Here is a 20847-nt window from a genome sequence, read left to right on the forward strand (position 1 = left end):
TCATCTTCTGGTCATGTTCAACTCACTACTGAAGTTTCATGGTCCTAGGGAGGAGTGCAGTGTGTGTGGGGAAATACATCTAACCTCTTTGTTGTGTCGCCTGTAAAGCATGGCAGCGGTTGTTTGAGGTGATATTTCACTACTTTATGAAGTAAACCTCTGGGTGTCCACATAATGCTTCCATAGTTTCTTTCTACGAAACATATTTTAATCCGATCAAACAATTGTTATTTTATGGTTTACATAAGATATTTCAGCTTCAATGAGTTTGTAACAATAGCTGATAGGTTGACCCAGTTTCAAGTTTTGACCTCTGAAGTATGACCTTGACCTATCTAGTTGAGGGTTGGGTAATGCAAGTTCAATACCCCCAAAATACAGATGCACTTTTGTAAGCATGTTTAACATTCATGTTCTTCTTACTGCAAGTAAGGCTTTCTAGGCCTAAGAACACCTCAACACATGGCATACTATAAATGTCCTATTAAATGCACCAGGCATGCGTCTTTTTGTGAATCCTGCGCACTAAGCAAGAACTTATTTGCCTCATACAGCAAACTTTAAAATCCGCTATATTCAATGAAGAGTCAGGCATAGAGTAAAAAAATGAAATACTGATTACACTTGTCACAATTACCCATCATCTAGATGGTAGGCGGAGTCGAAAGTCTCTGAATAACTAATCAGCAAAGTGGCACTCTGGGGTGTAAATCAATCAATTGGTCCCCTGAGTATGTGTCTTCAATATATAAATAAACAACTTTTGGCAGAAATGAGGGATGCTTGTTTGTTGTCAGAGGCAGAAAATGTTGCAAGTTCAAGACAAAAAACATGAATTTAATGTAACAATCACGTATTTTGTGGAGAAAATTGCAGAGAACCTTCAAATTTTGAACTTTTTATTTCATTTAAATATCAAACTGACTCTAATTTATCCCGCAATTACTTAGATCGGTGGCACATAAAACAACTTTGTTTAGTTGTCACCTTTTATGCTGCCTGGAACTCACCACATGACAAATTCATTATCACATGACTTCTATCGTCTACTCCTGTCATTGGGTAAGGCTTTACCATATATGCATGACATAAGTAGCCTGAGCAGGTACTCTATAATGGCGCAGATTTGAAGCTTTTTATCAGATCAAATTGAACATTTTGGAGTTTAAGAGTAAAAGTTAGCCTTGTGCATGTCACAGAATCGGAAAATAAGACTCACAAAAGACCCCTGGCGTGTCTACTAGGGCATGTGTGATTACTAGGACATTTATGGAATCAGGAAAACACAAGACTAAGTAATTTTCATTATTTATTCTATAACACTGAATGTATGTGTATTGAAGTGTAATATTTATACAAATCAATCAATTACAAAACATTCTGTACTCCTTTCATTCAAGAGAAAATTCCATCATTGAACACATGTGACAATTCTGGCTCAACAATGTCATGCCAAAATACTTAATAATTTCTCACGATTGCTACAATGTCCTGCCCTGTTAGTAAGCAGAGCATGCAAGCACTGTCCAGTATTTAAAATGTCTCCCCATTCCGTTCACAGTACAGCAGTTCGTAGGTAGTTGACGAGACACAGTGTTTGGTTAAGTGAGTCCTGCACAGAACTCCACGACGTGGCCTGTATTCCTGCCAAGGCCTCCAGGTCAGGAACCAGGTCCTTCTGGCTGGACAACTCATCCCCATGCACCTGGGAAAAAGGGAAATAATGAGTTTGGTATGTGTGAAGATTTAACAGATATTCAAGGACTGCAGAAAAATGTGAATAATTGTTACACTGAAGATGACTGTGTAATTTTGTTAATCTCACAAAATAACAGATGTTGACTGAAAGCGTGAATAAGGTTTGAGGACAGTCAATTACCATTTAAAGAAGTTACCTCATTCCTTGATAGACCAATTATTAAAACTGATTTTTATTATATATGTATACTGCCTTGTGAGTATCTGACTTGTTTTTTATCTATTTGTCATTTAACAAGGCTTCCCTTGTAGCTGCAATCACATTTCAACCTTTCTTTCATGTCCCTACCTTCAAGAAAAGTCCCAAGTAAGCCTGTATTATCTCGAAGTTCCTGTTGGTCTCAAGTGTGGCCTTGGCAAACTGTATGAATGCCCGCAGTACATCCAGCGAGCCGCCCATGTCAGGATCCAGGGAGCGAATTTCAACATCCACTGCTGATGGGCTTAATGATTTAATGTAGTCCAGGACAGGAGTGTCTGAAGTTAAACAAACCATTGAAGATGTCATCCTTGAGTATTTTTTATTTTTTTAAATACTGTGATGTGCTTAGCTTTCAAAAGAAGAATAAATATCTGATACAAAAGATCTGACACAAATCATTATGGAAATATATATCATTAAAACTTCACTCACAGTTGTGTGTGTTGGCGGCCTCCAGCAGTAGTTTACCCAGGGTACACAGGGGCATCAGACTGCCTGCAGCTACCTTACTGGTCTGAAAATAGCAGACTATATAGGTGTTTGCAGTTCACAAGAAACAGGCAATATATTAGATACAGTACAAGTTTTTCTTCAAAAGTGTCCTCTTACAGACGTAAGAAGCCATTTTGCTAGGCCGAACACCAATTTTGTCCGAGGTGAGTACTTCTGTACTTTTAAATTTATCATGCCAATCAAGGATTTAAGGCACCGGCCTTGACATCAAAGTATATAAAGTTTGCCATTCGTCTGCATCCCTAATCGAACTGATCAGAAATGTGTTTATCTGAAAAGGCATTATAAGTAATTTAAGCAATCAACTAGCCACATACCTTGCCTGACGTTTGGTTCTCTGGAAGGGCAAACTTGGGTTCAAGCCCCGCCACAGTGGGCAGGAAAAATGGAGCTGCTTTAGGGGCCTTCGGTGGCTGCTTAGGTCTGTTCCTTTGCTGTAAAGCACCAAAAACATACACATTATCAACATCAGTGCATGTACACAGTATCTAGATACACCAGTGGGCTTTTCTCAGAACTATCCAATCCGACATTAAAATTTGCAAGTTAATAGTACCGGTATACCAGTAACAGTGATTCTGACCTTAACAATATCCAGATGTAGGAGATTCTGCCATCGTGAGTTTGGCAGTAGGGACAGTGTGACAAGTTCACTGCTGATCTGTTCCGGGGACTTGAACTCTGACCTCACAAACTCTTCCTCAGCCCCGTCCGCATCCTGGTCGGACTCTCCTGGGAAATTAAATGTACATGTAAGTGGCTAAAGTTTATCCATCTTTGCAATTCATTTGAATATCACCAAATATCAATTATCCGTAAATAACCATTTAGGTTCTTTTAGTTCCTTATTAAGTGTCCAGTGTATTTCTTCTTTCTATTAAAACTGTTTGATAAACATTTTGATTTTCAGATTTATTTTGTATTAACAGCTAAAATTGACTATGAATTTCATAACATTTCCTTCATTAATTGGCAAACATGGACAAACTTAGAATTCATTTCTGTTCAAATATTTAAAAAAGAAATGTTTAACTGATTTAATCACTTGTTGTAATCAACTGCAATATATGTCAGCAAATATCTCATTTGCCTAGTAGCCATATCTGTTGAAGGTACAATTTGTTCCAAGGTTCCAAGATCCTACCTGGTGTTTGCCTGCCAGTGGAAGGCAGGTCCACCAGCTGGGGTTCATAGTTCTCGGGCAGGGCTTTGAGGGCGACATGTGAGAAGAGAGTCTTGTTGGACCAGAGGTAGACCCCACAGTCGTCCAAGTGCGAGGTAACCAGGAAGTCAGAGGTTGGGGACAAGGTCAGGGAGGTCACTGCACTGTCCACCAGGAAACAGTCTATCAACCTGCCAAGGGAGATAAACTCAATTCTGTTAATTGAAGAAAATTCAACTCTTTATGCTTGGAAAGTGAGCTCATAACTGGACACAAGCTGAAAAGAACTATTGCCCAACTAAACAGTATTTAGCTATAATTTTTTTTGGAATTCATACTTTTCTGAGAATACAATCATCACACTTTATTTTACTTCAAGCATGCCAACCAAATTAGGCTGTAACTTCATGATTAAATTTCATAATTAAATATTAATAAAAATTGTAATGTCAAGTAGTCTGTCAAACAATTGGAAAATAATTGCTACCAGTAGTTAAAATAACTACTTAATGTTATCCTTTGCAAGTATATTAATTTGTTAAATCCAATGAATATGTTTACCTTGTGGACCATACATAAACTTTATCAATAATTTTATTTCGCAGTGACACTGATTAATGAAATAAAACGTTTTATAGGTGTGCATGCTGAGAGCCATTCCCTGGGTCCATCAAGTTGATGTAACCAAAACGGTAATAAAACTATAAGGAAGTCATTTCTGGGCTATTTTGGGCTAACATAGTAAAAAACTAGGGATGGCAACGAGTAGTAAAATTGGTACTCGAGTACTCGGACAATCTTTCGATCGAGTACTCGGGTACTCAATTACTCGGAAAAAATGAATTCGTTTTTGGGAAAGACAAGATCGTGTATACATGTATCGTCATGGCGTATATTGTGCGTTGGTCGTATTATTGGTCATTTTCATCTTTAAATAAGACTTTCATTATGTACTTTAACAGAAAATTAAATAAAAGGAAAACAAATGCTGTTTCATGCTTTTAATTTTGTCTTTTTCATTTCACTTTAATGATTTTATATATAAGTATGCACTGCAAATTAGCTACAATATAGCTGGAAAGTTAAACCCGAGTTTTATTTGAGCGTCTAGAGTCGAGATGCATAATGAACATCAATCAGAATTACAATGAACGAATATCAATTGCATACATAAAAATAATGAACAAAATACTTTGTACTGTATTATTGTTGTTTACCTCATTAATATTCATAATTCTTGATTTAAACTATCAACCAATCAATTGTGATAATCATTGCAAAAATAGTTCAAATACGCCCATTAAGAAATCAATGCTCGTAACGGTAGCGTCCATTGTTTGGTGAAAGGTCTCTAATTGGTAAACAATAGAATTGTGTAGGTGAAAGTTCATCAAAACTTCGCTAATTGACATCAGTGCTTATTGGAAATAGGGACCCTTTGTTGACAGTTTGCAACTCTCAACTAATTTAAAATTAGGGTCAATTGTGTACACAGCGGGGATTAGAGGGACTGTAAATTGTCCTCTTTGGCAACTAACCAGATCTGTTACTTCGTCTGTAAATCGTGTATTTTGTGATTTTTTTTTTAATTGATTTTTTTCCGAGTACTCGAGTAGTGATTTGGTACTCGAGTACTCGATCGAGTACTCTGGTACTCGTTGCCATCCCTATAAAAAACATTTAATTCCATATCAACTATTTCGATGTAAAGAAGGTCAACACTTTGGTGCCATTGGAAGATAAAGCATTCTGGATAAGTTGATATTGTTTGCATGTGTGTTTTTTTGCAAAATTAAGTTCTTTTAAAAAGAGCTTAAACCAGATCCAAGAACAGTTCGTTTCTTGTATCATATGTGGCTGGAATGATGATAATTGACTTTGACATATAGAAAAAATAACATTTAATTCTAGAAAAAGGTGTTACTGCACTTAACAATGGGCTTCATTTTCAATGCTGAGTAATATAAAACAAGCACCTGCCAGTCGGAAGGTCCCAGACTCGGAGTGAACAGTCCATGGCTGCTGTGACCAACCACCGCGCATCACTGCTGAATGCCTAGTGACAGGTAATAGCAAGATTAATTTCTCTACACTTGAAAAATTTGACATTTTTTTTACCAAAATCAGATCATGTATTTAAAAACAGGACAAAACCTATCAATAATGGCTGAATAATGGTCATTGTATTGAACACCATTTTTTTATTAACAGGTTTATGCTTATATGTCTAAATACATAATTACAATTTCATGTCCTGCCAGTTTTTTGATGAAGGAAACATGTCAATATCAAAAGGCACCCTTATGGAAGCAGATATGTGACAAAAATGCTGGCTATAAGCCAGTACAAAGTTCATAAGTCCTTGCCATGTCTGTTATCCTGTTTTCATGGCCAGTAAACTTCCTGACCACCTTCTGGCCGTCTACATCGACAATGTTCACATGGAAATCATCACGGGCAACTGCCAGCATTGCACTGAATAGAAAAAATGAAGGATAGAATGAAATCAACTTTTTACATAACCTTAAAACAATAGGACTTAATACCTTAATGCATGCAAAGAAATGTTAATAGGAGAACATAAAATGTCTTGTATTTTCTTAACTTCTCATGATGTACGAAATCAATTGAGAATATCAACATAAACATAATATACACAGGTACTTTCAAATTTCACTTCACTCTTTCAATTGTTATATCCTGCAACTCATATTTTCTTATAATGTTTCATTAAAAAACAACCCACTATCAAACAACAACACCATTTTTTTATTCTATAACGTCTACATCATACAGCAGAAAATTTTCAGCAGTCCCTACCTCTCCCTATGAAGCAGTATACTGGAGACAGGAGACTCCAATTTCACCGTCTCGAGGAGTTTTTTTTGTTTAAAGCTCCAGAACTTCAAATCCCCGTCCCGCCCCGATGTCAAGGTAACCTGGTTTAGCCCATCAACCACCACACCCTGTACACTGCTACTGTGGGCTGTCATAGTAAATAAATGGACTTCTTTAGACAGATCTCCTAGTCAAGGAATTTTGTGAAAAACACAGAATATAATTTATGGTATTTTATCTGCACAGTTTGGTGGAATACGCTGATGGTTATTAAGAAGTAGAAATCTATTTTGATTTTTGTTTTCAAATACAAGTTTTAAATCTGTACCACCGTCCCTAAACTGTTTAATAAAGAGTTTTATTCCAGGCCATAGGCTGTTCAACTACCGGTAATTACAGACATTTGGACTTTGCCCAATAACATATTCAAAAGAAACTTCGATATAAAACAAAACAAATCTGTTAAATAGCTAACTGAATTATCAACATTGATTTAAACAAACAATCTATGGGACACTACATCCCTACCTCTGTCCTCTCCATAGCTGCCCCTTTGCAGGCCGGATTGCAGGTTGTACACGTCCACGTGGCCAGAGCTGTAGCCAATCAGGCCAAAGTTTCCACATGATGTTATCTCCACACACTGGAATAGGAGAGTCACTGACATTAATCACTGTACATGTTTATTTGCTGAAATGACAAACAATACTAAATCTCACCCACAAATAGTTTAATGAATGAAACCAACAATATCAAAACAAAAATATGTTGTTTTTTTTAATTTTATAACATAATTTTACTGGGTCAATGTAAAATCAGTTATTGTCAAGTTACATTGAAGTAAAACTGTGACATGTTCTTTAGACAAACCCGACCTGTTGTTTAGACTGACCTGTTGTTTAGACAGACCTGTTGTTTAGACTGACCTGTTGTTTAGACAGACCTGTTGTTTAGACCGACCAGTTGTTTAGACCAACCTGTTGTTTAGACCGATCTGCTGTTTAGACAGACCTGTTGTTAAGACCGACCTGTTGTTTAGACAGACCTTTTGTTTAGACAGACATGTTAGTTAGACAGACCTGTTGTTTAGACAGATCTGTTGTTTAGACATGTTTAGACAGACCTGTTGTTTAGACAGGCCTGTTGTTTAGACAGATCTGTTGTTTGGACAGACCTGTTGTTTAGACAGACCTGTTGTTTGGACAGACCTGTTGTTTAGAAAGAGCAAACATGGCAAAAAGGAGACTACAGAAACCTGAGCCACAGTGTTCCTGTGATTTGCGGCATCCTCAGTGAACCTCTGATGAAGGAACTTGTGTTCTCCCATGGTGGAGCGCTGGTAGTTCCAGGTCGTCACCAGATTAAGGCCGCGATGGTACGCCAGGATGTTGTCCCAGTCACTCTGACGAGATGGCTCTGTGGGACAAGGTGGTATTAATGTTAACAAAATGGATTTATCATTGACGTACATGTTAGCAGATCATAATGGGACGTATTTAGTTGTGTGAGCTTAGCCCTTTCATGAAATATCAACAATCATGATAGGAATTATTGTAACTGTTTTCAGTGGGTTAATGTTGCTCCAAACATATGATGGTTAAGGTTAAGGTTCAGTTAAAAAGAAATGCCATTTATATAAAATGCTTTTAAAAGTAAATCACACACTCAAAAAATGTTAGCTCAGGAGCAATTAATGATGAATGATGAAACTCCCGCAGTTGAGGGTAAAATCCCCTGAATTTCTGAGCAAAGGTCTTCCATAAATATGGCATGCATGCATGCAACATATAGGCACAAATTATAATTGAGGCTGAATTTATCAACATTGCAGCAAAAGTAGATGACAGTCAAATGTTAATACTTTACACATGAATTGAACATCTTTTTTGTCAACTTTTTTGCTATCAGGCACAAGGATAAAAAGAAACACTTTTAACCAGCAGCGTTTCCCCAGGATCCTTATTCAAACACAAAAAGTGTCCAGAACAAGCAACCATACCTGCCACAAAGTTGACGATGTAAGGCATTCTGTGTTGGTCGTACTTCAGGGTCTTCTTCTTTGTCTGGCTTTTATGATACGAGGCTCGGCCCAAACTTTTGTTGTGTCTCTCATGAATGGTTGAGAAGGATCGTAGAGTACTGTCTTGGCCTTCAAAACAAATTGAAAACAGTTATATTAAAGGTAAGGCTTATGTCATGTTTTAATGATGAACAAGTCCCATTTAGCTTTTATAGCAACAATACAGTGGTAAAATCTGCTTAATGCATGCGAATTGGAACCACTTACCATTCCTGCTCATCACTGGACAAGCTCTGAGCAATATTTGGGAACATTATTACGTGTAGATTTAGTTAAATACCTAAATAATTGTTTGTTTATTTTGCTAAGCACAGGGTAAGAATGAGATAAACAGTTGCAATTGTAAAGCTAAAGGGTTTACCAAAAGCACCATTACTGTAACAGAATGATTTATATATTAACTGTCCCTACATACAATATATATTGCGGTTATTTGTTATATTTTACTGAAACAAATATTTGGAAATAATAATCAGGTGGTCTCTATTATTTAAAAGTGTACTAAACATCTACATCTTGTTTATTGCCATGTAATATTCATAGTATATAACAGTATGGCGAGCCCACATGGACTTGGCATAATCCAAACAAATAAAAACATCTAACCTGCAGACAGAATATTTCTGCCATCATTGCCATAATGACGAAGCTTGTTGACTGGAGCAGAGTGACCTGATCTCTCCCTTAACAGACGACCACCTCCGTCCGGCATGTCAAATATCCACACCTGCAAGGGGGAATAACATTAATATTCTAATATAAGTTTACATTTACTTTAACAGTAATATTACCAGGTAGTTTTATATGTAAAAGTGATCGGTTTCCATGACTATTTATCTTTTAAGTTTTGACAGAAGTGTACATCAAGGCATCAGTGGTAAATAATAAATTAAGGCTATAAAACTTTTCCTGCATTAAAGTTTATTTAAAATATAATATTAAAAGCCTTTTTGATTGTCTGCTTTGGAAATATTTGCTTGAACTTCTCAATCAATGCAGCAATACAGAAAGAACAGCAGCCCCTCCCACCTTCAGAGTGTTATCAGCTGCAGATGTGACCATGAGTGGCTCGGAGGGGAGACACTGCATCCCCGTAACTGCACCTGCGTGTGCCTCCCTCATCTGGCTGCGTAGCTTTCTTTCTTCAAGGTCCCATAGGGCAATGTGACCACTTGCACTTCCTGTTGCCATTATCGGGTGCCCATCTAAAACATAAAGGCAATTAAGATTATATGACAAGAATAATATTTTGTTCCAAAGTTCAAAGTCTTATTGACCTATTCAAAGAGAAAACTATTTAATTTTCATTGTTCTCACCAGTTCTGAATGAGATTGAAGTGACCGGTCCCCAGTCCTGCAGGAACTTGGTGATTGTCTCATCCACCTTGAGGTTGTGCAGGATTATCTGCCCATTCTCCAACCCCACAGCAACCACATCCAGAGCTGGGGCCTGATTATAACATACATTATAATAACATGACATATTATCCCTACTTGAGGTTGTGAATGGCCAATATCAACTATAATAAATCAAATATCTTTTAGAATAGAACTGATGCAATTTGATTATGAATATGAAAGTGTCTACATATACATGTAAACAACAGGTTTAAATATTTTATTTTTAGAAAGGATTTTACAGCATTTTAGAATTTGGTGATCTCTAAATATTTTAAGTTCAATGTGTTTAAGTATCTTATTTCATTTAGCAAAACAAACATAAAAATGGCCTACGAAAAGGCCAAAATTTTAATGAACCGAAGAAAGAAAAGTGAAATTAATTTTACAAGTAATGACACGCATCCGTGTTGCAGAGGAGTGTTACTGGGAACTGTTTTTTACAAGTTTACAGGAACTTTACATCCAGTCAAGGCCAATAGCAGTGACAAGGAAGTGTTCTGTTAAAAAGTTTTTCTTTAAATACTTATTCTGCTAAGAAATGCTAATTATAACAGCAAAATGGCTAGGGTCATATGAACAAGCTTTTCAGTCTCCTGCGAATAAGGAAATTATTAAATATTAGTTTCTTTTCCTTTCAAAGGACCTAAAACGGCTGAAATATCAATCCTTAGGGTGTAAATATGTATTGCAATAAATCATAATATTTCATACTGATCTCTGAATGTGATGAACATCAATGATTTCTGAGTTCAATTATCAAAAAAAACTTTACATCATATAATTTATTAGGATGTTGAAAATGAACCAGTAACACATGTAAAAAGACTTTCATAATTTTTTTATTTTTTTTTACTTTTGATTGGGATTTTTTTCTGAAGATTGGGAAAAATATCTTATATTTTGGTTTGGGAATGTGTCCGATAGTCAGACATGTGGGTACTATAGAAAAAGCCCTGAATTATAATGATGCTTGACCAATAAAAATTATATTTTGTCAATAAATAAAAGCACAGTGTTATATAATCCAATCGATAACTTTGACCACTTCTGACAAATAGCCTCTGACAAGTGACCAGGCAGAGCTATACCCCATTCCTGGCCCATATATGGTAGACCATCTGACTGAAATTGGACATGTACATTTTTTGAGCCTGTGACACACAAGTTACCTGTGTAAGTACAGTGACAGGCTGTCCCCAGCCCTGGAATGTATATACGAGCTTGTTGGCCTTGACATTCCACAATTGCAGTTCTCCTTGCCGGCTCCCTAGCACCACCTTGTTCATGTACGTACTGGGGTGCAACAATGATGTCACTTCAAAGCTTCCATTATTGAATTGCAGCTCCAGGTACTGGTCTGCAGGTATACATTAAGAGTTGAGGAAAATGGAGATATTGGAAGCAAACCAAATTATATCAATGAAATATACAGTAAAAACAGTTTAAATAGCAAAACTGGGAAAATAGCCACGTACCTAAAGTCATATAGTATTGCTTAAACTTTCATAATAAATGCAGAGAAATAAACACACTATAGTCATTATAAAATATGTCTGTAATTATTAAATTCACATGTAACTAGCAACTTAGTACCTTGTGACTGTATGTTAGTACCTTGTGACTGTATGTCCCAGATGATAACAGTACTTTCCCTGTCCACGGAGATCAGGTGCTGACCAAAGGGTAGCAACAAGTGGACATCATGTTTGTGACCCTCGTATGTGTACTTTACCTTGAAAGTTATTTAATGACTTCTTTGAGTTTGTGGCAATAACTTTTATTCATTGTTCACTTTTAAAAAGAGGATTGTAAAAGTACAGTGTACAATAACCAATACATTTAGAAAACAAATTCTTAAAATACATAGCAAAATGATATATAATGTATAACCAGGTATACAATCTGTAGTGGCACATATAATTTATTAGCTAGCTTTTACAGCAGTAACAAAGTCGAGTATCCCTATTCGCACCAGATGCATAGTCTGAATAGTCCATTGTGGCACATTGCTGCCTCGGTATAAGCTAGCTATTACAAGAGTTATGATGTAGAGTATCCTGATTCCTGATTCCAACCAGATACACTTAGTTTGAGCAGTCCACATATTGTGTAAAAGAATAGAAGATTGAACAAGCAAAAACACCGGTATTATATTTCGCATCAAATGTATATAATCATCAAACCTGTTTTCCCCTTGTAAAGGCTCGCACCACATTTCTACAAGCTGTGAATGTGAGGGCCCGATCTACACCAAGCACACTTATCTCCTCTGGGTGGCTATCGCCTGGTATAAAATAAGTGAGAATGAAATTTATCCTAAGTAAAATAAAGGAACTATTACTGTCAGAGACATATTTCTAAACTTCCAAACCAACATTAAGGAGTGTATACCCATTTTTAAGAGTATATATTATTACACACATTCAAGGTTGTATACCCACATCGAGGAATGTATACCCACATTGAAGGGGTGAATACAACACTGAGGTGTGCATACCCTCATTGAAGGATGAATATTCACACTGAGGGTGTATGGCACCATAAGTTTTTGACTGCGCTTCTAGGTAAAAGCAAATAAAATGCACTAACTAGTATCCCTTTGAAGCTAGATATATGGTACCATGAACATGTTACTTTCCCTAGTAATAGTACATTGATACATATTTAGGAGTTTATGAATTATATTTTTGTTATTAATGGTAAGGTATTTCAAATGTTCAGAATACATATTAATGTGATATTATACAACAATATATAAAAACACACTTACTGACGCTTACAATACCGAGCTTTGAACACTGTAAAATAGAAAATACATACTTCACAGATATTCAACTCCAACCAAACACTGAGTCAATTTATTTTTTATCAACTAGTGATAGCCATAAGGTCAATATGATTGTTCAGCTTGACATGACTTGACCAATCACATACACATACCATTATGTTTCAGATTAAATTTATTTAACATCTTCGATTATGAGTTCTTACTACACTATACAGATATTATGTGATACTACAACATACAACATGTACAATCTCACAAATGAAAATATAAACTCAAAAATTCACATTATCTGACATAACATTACATCCAAAATGTCCTTAATTTAGCCAGCAGTCAATCTTTTAACGTTCACCAAAAGCTGTATCAAGGATATAGAAAGTTTAGGAACACTACATATTCCTTAAGCAAACAGTAGAAGCTCAAACAGTCATAGCACTGGTTCATAACAATCATGACATTTTCTTCTCCTTAAGTATATGCATGTATTGTAAACAAAAACATTAAAAGAACAATTTTAACATTGACTGAGATGTGTGCAACTGTTTTAACATTTACCACTTAATCTGAAATTAGTCAGGCCAACCCCTGCTATAAATATATCAAATGTTTTACTAGTCAAAGCTCATGTCCAGCATTAGGACCAAAAAAAGAAGATACAATAATGAGCAATAAGGGATATTTTTGCATTGACATTTTTTATGAATCTTTGTCTCAAGTCTGCAATAGTAAAAAAAAATGTCAAAAGACTCGTTGATAGCCATTTAGGTGGATAACAAAAAAAATAATGAAAAAGGCCAATTTAAAAAAGAGAAGCTAAGCAACATACACTGACAAATCACGATGAGCTTTCTGTAAATGTAATCGACTGTGATGACTTTAGGTCCTAGACTGTTAGACTTAAATCAACCAATTTTTCTTAGTAATACAAATTTTAATTGACATTTGTATTACAAAGGCTGAAAAGATCAATATTTGCACTAGCTGTGTAGAAGCTTAGTCCACCTAAGTGGCCGTCAACGAGTCTTTTGACGATTTTTTACTACGGCAGACTCGTGACGTCCACTATCCCTGCAAAAAGTAGCAGATGGTCCTTGCGCAGAGAATCCTCGCGACCACAATTTTGGAATTATCTCAGATATAAATTCAAATTTCTAATTTTTAAAATATTATTGCCTACTATTAAACACATATTTATTTATGTCATTATGCCAAAAAAATGTTCAGATATATCATAAAACACTTTCGATTGTGTTGATTGTTTATTAAGTATCCCTATATCTGTAAATCTTAGACAAATCTGACAGGTTGTGTACAAAAAGGGTATTTGTGACCCAGAATATATTTATGTGGAAATAACGACTCTAAGGCCTAAAAAAATAAATTGTGTGGTTCGGGTAACATGGTCCCCAAGAATAGGTAGGGTAGGTCGGGATTTTTATTTTTTTATTTTTTTTAGTTTGGTACAGGTTTGCTTTGTTTTTGTCCTTTTTCAGCAGAATTTCAGTTATATAAGGACATTGCTGAGCATCGCTGCAGTTAGGTGGCGTGTCATTGCTAGTTTTGTTGCCATTCGTCACACACCTTTCGAAAGCAAAACATATTGATAATTAAATGTGACAATACTGACCTGCTTCAGCATCTCAAAAACATTTCTCTGCCATTCTCCAAGAAGTAAAGTTAGGAATAATTTATAAACTGTACAAATGGCAACAGACCCAGGTTTCAGTCCCAGTTTAAAAGAAAGTCACATTTTGTCAGGCACTAGCCTATGTCAGAACTACTCCCAGTATTTTATAATTCCTTTCTATATAGATACTAGTAGTATGTTTGCCCTGCTGCTGTTTTATTTAAACTATTTTTTTATGATTGCATCTGACAACATGACTAGTGAAAAGGGTCATGCCTTGTCCTGCAGTGGTGGTGGGGTATATTAAAATTAGACCGGCATTCAATCTTATGTGTGGGAAAACTTATCCTCTTATCCACAGACATTTTGTCCCATTGTATATACCTTACTCTGAAGAGCGAAAAGTCCGAGAATTTCCCGATAAATTATACGACAGGAATATCGTACAGTTGTTCTTCATACAAACAGGTCCATGGCCCCTTGTCGGATGTTGACATGTCAATCTCGGATGCAGATCCCGGCTCGAACAAAAACATTATCTCTACATCTTCGAAACTAATCTTGGTTGTTATGAGCTTAAACTCCTGACGTTCTGGAGTGTGTGTTTTTTCGCAGGTCGCTCCAAAAAAACAGTAGGGTTGGCGATATTTTCCAGGTAGGGTCGGTGACCCGAACCACACCATTTTTTTTTTTTAGGCCTAGTGACAAATTCAATCTAGATAATATCACTGTCAGGTATATATTGAACAATTTTGTCATTATCATTCAACATCGATGCATAATATAAGTATGTTTTCTTTCGCCTGGTCTTAAATGGTAGAGAGTTGTAGCGCTACAGGGATATATAAGAAATGTCAAAATAATAAAAAATAGTATCTCTGATAGCTCATTTTTGTAGCTAGGTAGAAGCTAGAAGTATGACTTTTGATGTTTACATTCAACAACTTACATTATATGTATGGAATGCCTTTCCAACGGCTGTCACTACATAATTCTCCTTGTGTTTTTGATGATACCTAACTGCCAGTGGTACTCCACTGCTGACAAAACCAAGTGCTCTGTAACCTGCAAATATTTTACTTGCTTCTGACATCTCGGCGTTCAGTATAAACAATTACGGTTAAGGAATGTTAGCAAGACCGTTTTCGCTCATTTTAAAGCCAGTTTGAAGTAAGGATTTCAATATATCTGGAAGTAAACAACAGTTTGTCGAACAACACGTGTGAAATATTAACCGGAAGTGTCAAGCGTTTTGTTTGACTAAGATTGCAAGCTCCTGCTAATACAGACGCTTATGTCACAACAAGTCACAAACAAACGGTTTTTTAAGTGAAATACATGATTAAAACATTTTTAAATCATTGAGCTGTTTAGACTTGTTTCTTAACATTCTAAAACATGATGATTAAAGATAAAATTAAGATGTAGACAATTGGCTTCAGAATGTTGTGACATGCAATATTTCGGATAAATAACATCTTTCGGATAAATAATACATACACCAACTAACAACGACAGAATAGTACTTATTGTAATAATCATCTGATTTTGGTTAATTGTTATTATATTGGACATTTTGGAAGAGGAAACATGGATGGCTTTTGTAAAAAGTGTTGTTTGAAGTCTTGTAAAATACCTGATGGAAATTTGGATAGCCGTATAGAAGTAAAGACAGTATTGCCTGAAGCAAATAAGTTCTCAGAAATGAAGCAGAAAATGCTTGTGAAATGGAAACTCAATGGTGAAGCTGAATTTCATAAAAAGTGTTGGGAAGAAATTCTCATTCTTATGCGGTAATTGTATATTAGAAATGAAATTACAAGACTATTATTCTTTAAATGAATCACTGCTTAAATGGGAATACTGTTTCATAAACTTTACTAAAAGATTATTTTATAAATTTTTTAGCTTGTTTATTACAGGCACATGTACCATGGAATGCAAACAGTTCACTTCCTTTGCTATTTAGTCTAACATGAATATTATTAGAGATGAGGTTTTTGGTAGAGAGATTTTGTTACTACGAGAATAAAGCCAGTTTAAAAACAGGAGATACACTCTGACACTAAATTTGAACCCAAAGTGCACTGAAATTTATAATATAACAGTCATCGAAATTAGACTTTTGGATCAACAAGCCCGAATTATTATACTCTTGCTTGGCATCAAATTTTTTAACATGCCCTGCTATATAAAATTCAGAATTTGAGCTACTAAGCCTGAAAGACATTTTACCAGTGCAGGGCTTGCGGGCTTGTGCTAATTTCAACGACTGATATAATATATATCTGTCTATAAAAATAATAATAATAATAATATAAATATAAAGGCATGTTCATTATTGTACAAACATTATTTTGTCGATGGTAGTAATACATCTAAATACTCAATGTATCACAGTCATCGAAATTAGACTTTTGGATGAACAAGCCCGAAATCTTATACTATTGTTTTCAGGAAGAGGAACAAAACACAGCCTGTGATGACCAGTGATGAAAAGAAAATGGTTAAAATTGCATCCGAATCAGAAGAGCAGTTTGACAGTGAAACATTAATCAAAGATGAGGCCAGGCAGGCAGCACAGTGGATCAAATCTGCTAAGCACCTTGTGGCATTTACAGGTAATTATTCACATACTTGCATGTACATTATTTTATCTAATTGTAGACATTTAAAGCATACATGTGAATTTATTTTGTCTGGCATGTACCCCATTACTGGCTGGTTTCCATGAATAATAATATTTTTATAAGCAAAGAATTATGATGGACAACTTTATTTTGAAATTAGGTCAAACTTAAAGTTTTGTTCCAATAGGTTTTGTTGTGGCATTAAAGATAAGAAAAAAATATAATGCAGGAAGAAGTTTTATCATATATTTTATAATTCTGTACAAATAGGAGCTGGGATATCAACATCAGCTGGCATTGGTGATTACAGAGGCAAGGCTGGTAAATGGACAGAGGAAGACCAGGCTGTTGCCAGGGCAACCACATCTGAAGAACCAGCAAAGAAGAAGAGTAGAACACAGGAGGCATTGGAACCAAAATCTGAAAAACAGAATGAAACATCTGATGGTACAATTTAGATTATCTCAATTATTATTGGAATATTTCCTGCGGTCATTATTAATTGCTTGGATTTGCACAATGACTGTCAGTCATACACATATTATTACTTTTATTTATACATGCATGTTTAATGTGATCAAAATAGTTTTTCATTTTTATCAATGACTGTTAATGGATTTAGTGCATATGTAAACCTTATAAAATATTATGTATTGGCAGTCCCATCATCTCATGTATTTGTTGGAAAGTGATGCATAATAATATTATGATGTTTGTATTTTGTTGCAGCCCTGTATGGCCTGACATTTAATTTTGAATGGAGAACAGCCTATATTAAACTGTCAAATTGATATTTTCGCTGAAAGTGTGAAATATCAAGATATAATTAACAAATAAATCGCTATAATCAACTGGAAAGCGTTTAATAAGCATGTTTAATTATCATCATTTCCTACTCCCAGATGGTGTTCCTTATGAGAAGTTGCGTCCAACCTACACCCACGAGGCTCTTAATAAACTGCGTGAGGATGGCTTCCTTAAGTTTATAGTCAGTCAAAATGGCGACGGTCTTCACAGACTGTCTGGAATACCAGTTGACGGCATTGCAGAGCTGCATGGAAATGTGTTCATAGAGTACTGTGAAAAGTGTGGGAAAAAGTATGAAAGGTGTTCCTATGTACTCGATGATGAGTCCAGCCAGTACTATGAGGAGTTGGAGGATTATGGTGAGACCAAGGCAAAGAAGAGGAAATACGCTGCACAATGTGAGCTCTGTGGTCTTAGCCATAGGACTGGGAGAAAGTGTGATGTTAAAGTAGGTAAACATTTTGGGCAGTTATGTTTTCAAAATATTTATATAATATGCTTTAGATGTCATCTTAAATTCATAATAAAACATTTCATGATGTCAGATTGCATGATACTCAAAATAATTATTACAGGGTACCATAACTGTGGTCTATCAATTGTCATTTACTGTCTGAATGTATTTTTTAAGTTTTTAATCCAATCTAAGTATATCTCATGAACATTTAAGATTGCATTTTTTAAAAACAGTATAATCCTATTTGTAAAGTGACTCAATACTAATATTGTTGTAGGTGGAAAAGATGTTTACCTCATTTGATTCGTATTCTACATGTTTCTGCCCTTAGGGCTGTTGCGGACTCCTCAGGGACATAATAATCAACTATTCTGGAACCAAGTCATCCTAAAAGTAATATATACAAATTGTCAAACAGCTCATACCCCACATTTTGCGAGCTCCCAGGGCTTTTACAGACTCCTTAGGTACACAATAATCAACACTTCCGGAACCAGTCCACCTAAAAGTCAAATATACAAAATGCAAATCTTATGAACAAAGCACTACAAACTTATAATCCACCTTTTGCTGCTCCTAGGGCTGTAGAGGTAACCTCAGGGACACAATAATCAACTTCCGTGACAATCTGGAGGTGGAGATCTTAGGGGAGGCAGAGGAGATGTGTGCTTCATGTGACGTGATGCTGTGTCTGGGCACAACCCTGATGGTGACCCCTGCTTGTGACCTTGTTAAGAACATGACATCCAGGGATAAACTCATCATCTGTAACAGGTTACTTTACTTTGCTGTTAAAAGATCATTGAATTGATGTCTTGTATTATGGACAGTTTGTGACGTCTCAACATTTCCAAATTTCATGAAATAAAGATCTTGTGTCGCCTGAAAAGGTGACATGATATAAGTACTACCTCTTGCGTAAGCGTCAGCATTGACTGTATCAGCTAATCATTTTAGACAATTTTTGAATCGATTTTTACCCAATCATGATGAAATACCGTGACAGTGTTTATAGGCATAATGTATAGGTCAATTTCCGGCTGTCAATTTCGATAGTTGGCTCCGTAACTCTAAAGCTCAACCCTTTTTACACCATAAAATAATAGGTTTATAAATTGTGCAGACAATACTTGAGTATTTGTTATCCAACCAAAATGCAAAATTTGTGACATCTGAATAGCTGCTAAATAGTCTTCCATATATTTGCAGGCAGGAGACCCCTCTAGATAAGCAGTTCACTGGGAAGAGGCGTCGAGGGTGTCGTGTGTTTGGTGACTGTGATATGTTTATGCGTGAGGTGATGCACAACATCTATGAGCCGGAGGATATTGCTATTTGGGAGAGTGACAGGAAACGCAGGATGGACCTATACAACAAACTCAGGGAATAAACAAAGCTGTGTTAGCTTGATAGGGAAAGCAGGGAAACAAACTCAGGAAAATAGAGAAGGAGTTGGAGATTTATTTCATGTAAACAATCAATTGCTTGTTTAAATTCGTCCAAAACTTAGATGTGCTTGATTGGACTACATGTACACAGGTTATTTTACACAAATGTTTTAACAATTAAATCATGCACATGTTTGTAAATCAATATTAATATGCTTAAATCATGACACAGGCTGCTATATTTTACCTCCTCTGTACATTTTAATGTACACTGTACATAACACAGACAATCTTAATTAACATTTACCATGTTAGAAATAAAATCCTAAGATTTTGTAACTAATTGATATGCTCATCAGAATGTTAAACAGACAAAGAGTGGTGATGCTTTCATTTAATGCTGCATCCAAGGAAACAGTGCTAAACTTGATTTAAAAGGTTTAAGGCCTTGCAAATATAGACATCTGTAAAGGGAGCCCACATACTTCTGTATTAAAAGTTATAAAAGATATGAGTGAATTCACCATCTCTTTATTACAAAGGATATTAGGTAAAAATATCAATCATGTGATATTTTAATTTACATGTAACTTAATATTACAATTGTGAATTTTTATGTTCTTTTGTATTTACCAATGGCAATATTTTGATAATCGTGTAATTTGTGTTGCCTTGTTACTCAGTGTCTCTCGTTTATAGTAAATTTGGCCTTTATTCTTGTGCCTTTTATCAAGATCTTGGTTACATTGTAGAGTACTGGTTTTGTCCATGTGTTTACCATTGTTCTCCTTATCCTTCTTGTCTTCTGTGGTCATACTTTTCACTGTGATATATTTTAAATGCATATGATATATATGTATATATAAATATATAGATATACACATTGTATGCGATTTTATAACACGTTCATGAATAAAATGAGTGATTAAACATTTTTGTATTCATTATTTACATTGTATCCTACAGGGAAACCATTATTCTTATCATTAAAAGTCTGAATCGTCCACCATGATGGGGCCCATCTCTGATTATGAAGCCATTATTTAAATATTCATTGTAGAGGACTTCTAGGCAAGATGTTGTGCTAAATGCGTACAGGCCTGTGTGGTTTCAGACAGGAATAAGTTTAAAGTTTAATTTCAATAAAATCTCATAGGCAGACAAATAAGCACTGGTGTGCGGCATAGCTTGATGTT

The 20847-nt window shown here is 35.6% G+C and overlaps 2 protein-coding genes across 2 annotated transcripts; one reads left to right on the plus strand and one right to left on the minus strand.

Annotated features, from left to right (window-relative positions):
* Positions 1-1296: 1296 nt before the first annotated feature.
* Positions 1297-15611, minus strand: LOC128214444 (WD repeat-containing protein 36-like). Its single transcript, XM_052920919.1, has 20 exons — positions 15319-15611; positions 12725-12752; positions 12138-12238; positions 11569-11686; positions 11124-11311; positions 9871-10003; positions 9583-9758; positions 9160-9280; positions 8473-8622; positions 7729-7889; positions 7002-7116; positions 6456-6621; positions 6002-6110; positions 5612-5691; positions 3618-3826; positions 3057-3205; positions 2791-2907; positions 2393-2474; positions 2048-2235; positions 1297-1705 (listed from the first exon to the last, which is right to left on the minus strand). Exons 1-20 carry the CDS (start codon positions 15460-15462, stop codon positions 1556-1558), a joined length of 2685 nt encoding a protein of 894 aa, XP_052776879.1. The 5' UTR covers positions 15463-15611; the 3' UTR covers positions 1297-1555.
* Positions 15612-15654: 43 nt separating this feature from the next.
* On the plus strand, positions 15655-20564 carry LOC128214445 (uncharacterized). The gene is made up of 6 exons (XM_052920920.1): positions 15655-16162; positions 16827-16990; positions 17270-17446; positions 17902-18254; positions 18844-19037; positions 19473-20564. The coding sequence occupies exons 1-6, from the start codon at positions 15960-15962 to the stop codon at positions 19651-19653; spliced, it is 1272 nt and encodes a 423-aa protein (XP_052776880.1). The 5' UTR covers positions 15655-15959; the 3' UTR covers positions 19654-20564.
* The last annotated feature ends 283 nt before the right edge of the window (positions 20565-20847 follow it).

This window comes from Mya arenaria, chromosome 13, assembly GCF_026914265.1.
Source record: "Mya arenaria isolate MELC-2E11 chromosome 13, ASM2691426v1".
In the NCBI taxonomy this organism is placed as follows: Eukaryota; Metazoa; Mollusca; class Bivalvia; order Myida; family Myidae; genus Mya; species Mya arenaria.